The sequence below is a fragment of the Neomonachus schauinslandi genome, chromosome 1 (assembly GCF_002201575.2).
Source record: "Neomonachus schauinslandi chromosome 1, ASM220157v2, whole genome shotgun sequence".
Lineage (NCBI taxonomy): Eukaryota > Metazoa > Chordata > Mammalia > Carnivora > Phocidae > Neomonachus > Neomonachus schauinslandi.
This window is the reverse complement of record NC_058403.1, coordinates 204744969-204753099: the sequence shown is the minus strand read 5'-3', so window position 1 is coordinate 204753099 and position 8131 is coordinate 204744969. Positions and strand designations below refer to the sequence as shown.

The 8131-nt window shown below is 64.5% G+C and overlaps 2 protein-coding genes across 10 annotated transcripts in view; both read right to left on the bottom strand.

Annotated features, from left to right (window-relative positions):
• Window positions 1-213: 213 nt before the first annotated feature.
• PTGER1 (prostaglandin E receptor 1) lies at window positions 214-2040 on the bottom strand. Its single transcript, XM_021705469.2, has 2 exons — window positions 1099-2040; window positions 214-480 (listed from the first exon to the last, which is right to left on the bottom strand). Exons 1-2 carry the CDS (start codon window positions 2038-2040, stop codon window positions 214-216), a joined length of 1209 nt encoding a protein of 402 aa, XP_021561144.1.
• Window positions 2041-5393: 3353 nt separating this feature from the next.
• GIPC1 (GIPC PDZ domain containing family member 1) overlaps window positions 5394-8131 on the bottom strand; it is a 10902-nt gene continuing 8164 nt past the window's right edge. For all 9 annotated transcript variants that reach the window (XM_021705249.2, XM_021705244.2, XM_021705246.2 and 6 more), the window contains 5 exons: window positions 7891-8076; window positions 7611-7791; window positions 6759-6871; window positions 6339-6420; window positions 5394-6200 (listed from right to left, as the gene is read on the bottom strand). In XM_021705249.2, coding sequence (XP_021560924.1) covers window positions 6049-6200; window positions 6339-6420; window positions 6759-6871; window positions 7611-7791; window positions 7891-8076 — 714 coding nt within the window. In that variant the 3' untranslated portion in view covers window positions 5394-6048. The remainder of the gene's footprint in view (window positions 6201-6338; window positions 6421-6758; window positions 6872-7610; window positions 7792-7890; window positions 8077-8131) is intronic.

Genomic DNA, 8131 nt, shown 5'->3' with positions numbered 1-8131 from the left:
CGGCGCCTCTGCGTGGAAGGTCCCAGAACTGCACACCCCGGCGGCTCAGGCGGCACCTCTATCGCCCCCGCGCGGCCACAGGGGTGCTGCAACCCCGACCCCACACATGCCTGCGCAGGTCCGCAAAATGGCTTTATTCCCTGAAGGCTCCGCGCTGCGGTCCTGGGCCCGGCCCGGGGTGGTCCGACTTAGCCGCTGGGACTCCTGGCTCGCCTACAGGTGGCTGAGGCTACTGTGCCTGGAGCTGCGCAGCGAGCTGGCCTCCCAGGCGCTCCTGGTTAGGCGCAGCCCCGCAGGGCTGCCCTTGGCGCTGGCCCTCGGGGGCAGGAGGCGAAGCAGTTGGCGCAGCACCGCCTGGCGCAGCAGGATGTACACCCAGGGGTCCAGGATCTGGTTCCAGGAAGCGAGGCGCACAGCCAAAAACAGCGGCCGCTGCAGGGAGCTGGAGCCCCAGCCCCCGACGGCCAGCACCACTAACACCTGCGGGAGAAGCCGGTGTGAGCGGTGGGGCAGGTGTAAAGAGAAGGGGACTGGCCAAGGGTGGGGCTGGGATGGATGCGAGCGTGGCGGGAGGCCAAGGGAGCTGTGAGGAGGAGCAGAGGCTCACGGCGGAGGCGGGGTGGGGGTGGGGAGACTCAGAAGTCTTCGTCAGAACGAACTACGGAAGGAGGGGCGAAGAAGGCGTGGCAGAAGCAAAGCCCTTCCGTGAGTGGGGGCTCCAGCAAAAAAGGAGAGAAGTCCCAGGTATCCTGAAGGACTGGGGACCAAGGGGAGAAGAGAAACGGGGCGCGGTGCTGGTGGAAGGGGCTAGGGAATGAAGCATCCGGGTCTAGAGGAGTGGGGCTGGGAGGAAGGTTGCCTGGGTAGCGTGAACTACAAAGACCCCAGGTAGGATAAGAGAAGGGGACGGGGTGGAGGGGATGGGATGTCAGAGAGAGAGGCCAAAGGGCTGTCTCTCCTGACTGGTGGGGACTCGAGGGAGTGGGGCCCCGGCTGGGGAAGGGAGGGAACCCAGGTGTCTCAGGAGGGAAAAGGGTGGGAGGGGCCAAGGAGGGGGGCAGGGAGGAGCCCGGCCCGAGGGGCGTGTGCGCCCCTCACCAGCAGCGGGCTCCAGCAGATGCACGACACCACCATGATGCCCACGAGCTGGCCCACCATCTCCACATCGTGAGCGCGGGCTCTGCGCGCTGAGCCACGGCCCGGGGAGCCGCCGGGGACCGAAGCGACGGACGAGGAGGACGAAGCTGAGGCCGAGCGGGGCGCGCGCGCCCCCCAGCGACGGCGGCCGTCGGGGCCACTCGCCGAAGAACGCCGTCGCGAGCGGCGGCGCCAGCGGGCGCGCAGCAAGGCCAGGCCGCTGAGCGTGTTGCAGACGAGCGCGGCGAGCAGCGCGGCCAGGCCGAGGCCAGCGAAGAGGCCGGCGAGCAGCGCCTGGCGCCAGCCGCCCGCGGGGCCCAGGCCGATGAAGCACCACGTGCCCGGGTACTGCAGCTCGTAGCGGCCCACGCGCGCCAGCGGCAGCAGCGCCACCGCCAAGGCCACGGCGGCCAGCGCGGCCAGCACCAGGCGCGCGCGGGCCGTCGAGACGCGCGCCGCGTGCAGCAGCGGCCGCGTGACGCCCACGCAGCGCTCCACGGCCATGCTGCAGCCCAGCAGCAGCGGGCACAGGCCGAAGAAGACCATGCAGCCGCCCAGGAAGTGGCAGGCGCCGCCGGCCGGCGGGCGGCCCGCCGCGTACAGGCGCAGCACCAGCGCCCCCGGGATGACGTGGCCCGCCAGGTCAGTGGCCAGAAGGCTGGCGACGAACAGCAGGAAGGTGGCGGCCGAGCGGCGGCGCCGCAGGCGGCCCGCGGCCTGCGCCAGCAGCGCCAGCGCCAGCACGTTGGACACGGAGCCCAGGGTCATGGAGAAGATGGGCAGCGCCGGCGAGGTGCCCGCCCGGCCGGGGGGCGGCGCGGCCGACGCGTTGGGAGCCCCGGGCTCCGCGCACGTGGTCGCCTCGCCCGCCAGGCTCAGGTTGAGGGGCCCGCAGAGACTCATGTCAGGTGCTGGGGTTGGGGCTGGGGAGAGGAGAGGGGTGCTCCGTGAGGCGGGCCGGGAGCACACTGCCCACCATCCCCATGGGACTAGCAGGCAGCGCCACCTCGGGTCATCAGGCCCCGTTGGATGCCATGGCATTCTTCTGTCGCCTCTGCCCACGGCAACTCCAAAGGACCCTGGCTGCCCCATTCCCGACCGCTTTCTCCTCTGCCTCATCAGCCCATCAGCTCCTGCTCCAGGCCTCATTCTTGCCCTCACCACCTTCTCTGTCCACCTTGGTTCCCCGGGCTCCGGCCTTCCGTGTCTGTCCCCACCTGTGGGCGTCACGGACCTACCTCTGACACCCACCTCTCATTATTGCACCACAGCGAATTTCTCGCCCCTGGCTCCATCTGACACCCCCTGACCCATTTCTGATCGGCAGGGCCCCCCACTTGACCTCACTGCCCCATCTCTGACCATCACGTCACCTTTTCTCCAGTCCCATGTTTGATGCTCACAGCCCCAACTCTGCCACCACGGGGACATCTCTCTCCACTGCACTGTCCTTTTCCCCACAGCTACATGTCTGTCCCCACCGTCCCTGCCCCCCACACTGCCATCTCTAAGTTCTGTCACTGTCTCACCCTGGCTGTCCCCTGACCACAGCTGCCTTACTGTGGATGCCCCCCGGCTCCCATTCCTGCCAGCTCCAGGTCCCTGCCCTAAAGGCCTCAAGGCGGACCCAGCACCACCCATCCCTCGATAACCTGGAGGTGAGGGCTGAGAGGGCAGAACTGCCTGCTGGCCACATGGGAAAGGCAGACAGACAGTAAGACTGACAGGGACAGACAGATGGGGCTGAGAGTCAAGAACACAGGACACAGAGACTGAACTAGCCACGGCCCCGTCCTTCCAAACCCTCCTCCCCCACCAGACATCCTCATGCCCCAGTCTTCTTACCCACACAGCTTGGGACTCCAGGTCCCCATTGCCTGCTGCTTGGCCCCCGCTGCCTGTTGCACCCGCGCCCGCTCCACCAGAGCTCTCGGGCAGGCCAGGCCGCTCCCTCTCCCTCCCTCTTGGGGCGGCTCCTCAGCTCCCTGCCTCCTCCCGCTGCCTGCTCTGGCCTCCAGGGGCTGCTCCAGCCATCTCGCACCCAGGGGGGGCCTAGGGTGGCAGAGACCCCTCTGTGCTCCTGGCAATGGGCACAGGCTACACTGGACCCCAGCTGCCCCACCAGGAAGGGGTCTCCCGGGGAGTTGGCCTGGTTCCCCATGACCCCCTCCCACTGGCGGGGGCGGGAGTAGCCCTCTTTCCCCCCCCTTTCCCCCCAGGCGCGGGCCTTTCGCCTGCCTCATTAATAAAGTGGATAAAATCTAAACACTGGAAAATGTGAACATCGCCCAGGGCAAGCTGGGGCGGCTGCAGGGGGTGCCACTGCCCCCATGGGGACTGCGAGCTTGGGGGGCTAACCCTGCTTGGGGGCAGCAACACCCTCTCGCCCTACCAAAGCCTTCATGGATGTTGGTTCGGGGGTGGTGGTGGGCAGTGCCTCGTGTGGACCAGCTTGGGTCGGGCCCAGCTTGGCCAGGAGACCCGCCCATTATTTACACAGGGGCTTAAAGCTCAGGCCAGGGCCAGCAGCGAGTCATACCCTGGGAGGGGCAGGGGAGGAGGCTGAAGGGGGGCAGGGGAACCAAGAGGTCTGGTGACCGGGGACTCTCTCTTGAGACACACGAGTCCTAAGCCACCTGTGGACACACAACTGCAGCCTCACGTCCTGCCCTGAGAAGCAGGGGCGCACGCACACACTCTCACCTTCTAAGACACACACCGTCATGCCTCTTAACACCCTATGACCAGATGCCATCAGTCTGTCCCCAGCACAGCGGCAGCCACGCTCCTCAAAGCTTTAGGGTCAGCCTTCGTCATACCCATGAACGCACTGTGACTGTCACCTCCAGGACCCCCACAGGTGCCCCTATTGTTACTGGCTTTAACTTCTCTCAACACGCGGAAATGCATTCCCCTGAGAAGGCGCTGGGAGATCCGGTCTCGCCTAGCACCAAGACGCACAACACCATCCCTCCCTCTGAGACAGCCCACCAGCCCCACTCTGTATCACCCACAGACACCCCCCAACAGTCCAAGACAGGCCCTGCGAATGCACTCCATACACCCACGGCACAAGGAGTCGCACCTCCTGGACATCTTGAGACCCAGCTGGTCAACACCTAGCCCACAAACAGAAAACACCCGGAGACACTCACACTCACAGCCTTGGACACCCCCCGAGCTGCACCTACACGGCCACACTCCACACGGGTGCTGCCGGTTACCCCCACAAACACTGTGGAACACAAAGACAGTCATTACATCCCGTTCCCTCAATGGAGTCAAAACCCACCAACACTCTGATAGACAGTCTTACCGTCTCAACACTGAGACACACCGCCGCACCCCTTCGCGACCTGAGCAGTTTACCAGCACAGACACAGGACGCACCCGTGGGTGCCCAGGGATGTTGAGAGGAACCCCAACAACAGCTGTCTCCATCCCACCCCAAGAGCACAACCGCGGCCTGCGCACACACCCCGCGCCCTGCCAGGGCCCCCAGCTCCCCTCTCCCAGGCAGGCCCAGTCTGTCCTGTTGAAAGGAGCGATGAAAATGGGGAGCGGGCTGACCCCAGACATTCCTGCAGGGACCTCTGGCCTGGCTCCCCTTGCTTCAATTCCTGCCCTTCCCTCCAGGTCTGGCCAGGGTCCCACCCCCCCTTCCCTGATCCCCACTCAATCCTCGAGGATGAAGTGGGTTGTCAAAACAAGCACGCTGGGTTTATGTCCAGTGCAAACCATGGTGCGCCATGGACGCCAGCGGACCCCCCGCATCCAGAGTCAGCAGGAACGGGGGCCACATCATGACTGCTCCCCTCTGGCTCGGGGGCAGGGCTCCTCCCCACGGCATTTGCCCTGGCAGGCCTCCATCTTGGGCCCCCCGTCTTTCTTTTCCCAAGCCAGGCTTCCGCATCTCCTGGCCCTGGTGTTGTCCCCTATGGCTCTGGGCTACAACAGCCTGGTGCCCACTGTTCACATCAGGCTTGAGGTGGCGGGAGGCCTTGTTCGAGAGGGAGCAAGATTTGAACCTCAGTAGGCCAGGAAGCTCCGGCCTTTGACTGGAAGCCTGGTGGCCCACAGCCAGAAACCTCATCAGGCGGAACGGGTTGGGGCGGGGGGGGGGGGGGGCGGGTGGCCCAGCCAGGCTCCTAATTCAATTTGGAGCCCGAGGAGGATGGATTTCAGCTGCTACATTCTTTCCCAGCCTTGGCTCACCCCCTTCTCCCACCCCAAAGCTGAAGCCACCACACAGGTCCAACAGCAGATAGATTCTTTATGTTCAAGACAGCAATTCAGATACAAAAGCCCACCGCCATCGTCCCTCTTGCCCCTTCTGTCTGGGGCTGGGCTGAGGGCGACACAGAGAGCAGGGGAGGGAGGGAGGTTGGGGGTTCACAGCAGACTAGTGTTTCAAATGTGGAGGTAACAGACTCCGAAGTGAGGGGGCTCCTCTCTGGGTGGGGCATGGGGGGGGGGGCCATTTTTGCATTTGCTGAGGGGGGGGCATGCCCCCCTTCTGCATTCCCTGCAGCAGGAAACTAGGGAGGTCAGGACCCCCAAACAGGCCCCAGGGAGATGAGAGACCAGTTTGGCAGCTGATGCAGAAAGTGTTGGGGGTGGGGGTGGCCGCACAATCTGGCTGGTCCCTCCCCCACCACCCCCTGCGCCTGACCCGGCTGAGGTAGGTGGGGAACAGGGCAAGGGGGGACCGGGAACCCCAGCCAGGGTGGGAGCTGGGGAGGGGTGGTACCGATTGGAGTGGGGCGGAGGCCCGGCCCCACCTCCACTCTGCATCGTCCTTGGGCTGCTGAGCAAGGTCCAAGCCGGATGCTGCGGTCCAGGCCATGGTGGCCCTCCCACTGGGGGCTCCCACCAAGCGGAGCCAGGTCACTGAGAGGTCTGGAAGGGGGCCTAGAAGCGGCCGACCTTGGCATCCCCAATGGCACCCCAGACGTCAAAGACGAACTCATCAGGGAAGGCAAAGTCACCAAGCCGTTCATCCAGGGCCTCGGCTAGCTCATCCGGGTTCCTTTTGTCCTTTCCAAGCTCCACCATGGTGGCCGCTGGACAAGGGTGGGGGGCGGGGCACAGAATGGAAGCACAGATGACAGAGGTACTCAGGGTAGACCCAGCCCCACAGGACCCAGAAGCCCCTTCCCCAAGGCTCACGCCCATCCCCAGATCCAGGCGTCCCCACTCACCCAACTCCGTGTCCCTGATGCCCATGTAACTCTCCAGCAGGTCATCTACCTTCTCAATCGCCTTCTCCTCAAAGGCTGAGGGCTGGGGGGGGGGGTGGGGGAGGGCGGGGTGGGAGGAGGGACAATGACATCACAATAATGTGAATATATTTGTAATTGTACTTAAGTGCGGGATGCTCTTTTCACCACTTTACATGTATTAACCCACAGCTCATCCTCACCACAACCCTGTGACAATATTACTATCCCCCTACTTTACAAACAAGGAAACTGAGGCCCACCTACCCAACAGAGGTCCCAGAGCTGCTACGTGGCGGAGGTAGATTTGAATCTAGTGTCCAGAGCCCCTCAGCTAACAGAGGATGCAGCCACCTATGGATGCCCAGGGAAGGAGGGCTGGGGCCGGGCTAGAACACTCACCACATCCTCTACTGTGGCGGGGCCGCGGGATCTGAGCCGGAGGGTCCCTCGGCCAGTGCCCAGCTGGGGGCCAGAGCCAGGGCGGCCACCCCCTGAGCGTACACCGATCATGTCTGTGGGAGGCAGGGAAGGGGTGAGGGTCTGGGAAGCCCAATTCCAGCATGCCCTGGGCAGGACCCCAGGCAGCCTGGCCTCAGATACCCCCTTCTACCTTCTCTAAGTTTCTGCAGGCTCTGGGGAGTTGGGGCCTGAGGTGACCCCAGGAGGGCAGGACTCCTGACTCCGGCTTGGCATGGATGGGGAAGGACAGCCAGGGGCTGAGAATGGAAAAGGCTGGAGGGGAGACAGAAGGGGGCCCTGTTCCCAGGGCCTGAGGGACAGGAAGGGGGTGGGGCCTGGGTCTTGAGCTGTTCTCCCCAAGGCCAAGGGGATCCAGCTGCTGGGCCAAAGACCAGCCCTATCTGCCTGGGGAAGTGTTTGAGAGTCCCCCACCCCCACCTCAGGGGCCTCAGGCCCATTCCAGAGAGTTAGTGAAGTCAGACGGAAAAGTGGGGGTGCAGGAACAGGGCAGCCAACCCTGGCTTCTCAGGACTGGAGGGGCTCGCCAGGGTTGGGGGCGCTTGGCTGGACTAATGGTTCCAGGAAGCTGGGTGTGGGGGCAACTTCCTCCTTGCCCTCACCCTCCTCCCAGGCTGGGCGGAGAGCCAGCACCCCCTCCCCAGGGCAAGGCGGAGCCCCCCCCCACCCCTCCTACTGCAGCTGGCTGGCCTTGGGTGCCACCTGCTGGTGTCTCCCTGCCACTGTGGCCTGAACCCAAGCGAAGAGCAGTGGTCCAGGAGGCAGCCCCCTCACCAAAGGCCTTGCGGGGCTCCGTGAGCTTGAGCGTGAAGGTGCGGCCTCGGGGCAGCTCCTTGAGCAGCCGGGCCACCTCATAGTGCCGGCAGCCCAGCAGACTCTGACCGTTGATGGCCTCGATCATGTCACCCACGCTGATGAGCTGGATGTGGTCAATCACGCTTCCCTCCTTAATGCGCTGTGGGGAGAGGAGCTGTCAGCCCCCATGGCTCTGCCCTTGGATGCCATGGCCCATCCTTGCCCTCAGGACTCCGGGTGCCCCATGCACCCCAAGCACCTTGATGAAGGCATAGCCGGCCCCGTTGTCAGTGATGGTGAGCCCCAGCGCCTCCTCTGACTTGAACACCTCCACCTCCTTGCGCTGCCCCTTGACGTGGGCAAAGATGAAGTCCTCCAGCCCGATCTGGCCTCCCAAGAGCTTGTCCATGTCCACTTTGTGGGTGTTGAGGGTACAGAACATCACCTGCATGGGCGGGAGACACTCAACCCTCACCTCCTTCCCCCGCCCTTTGCTAGCA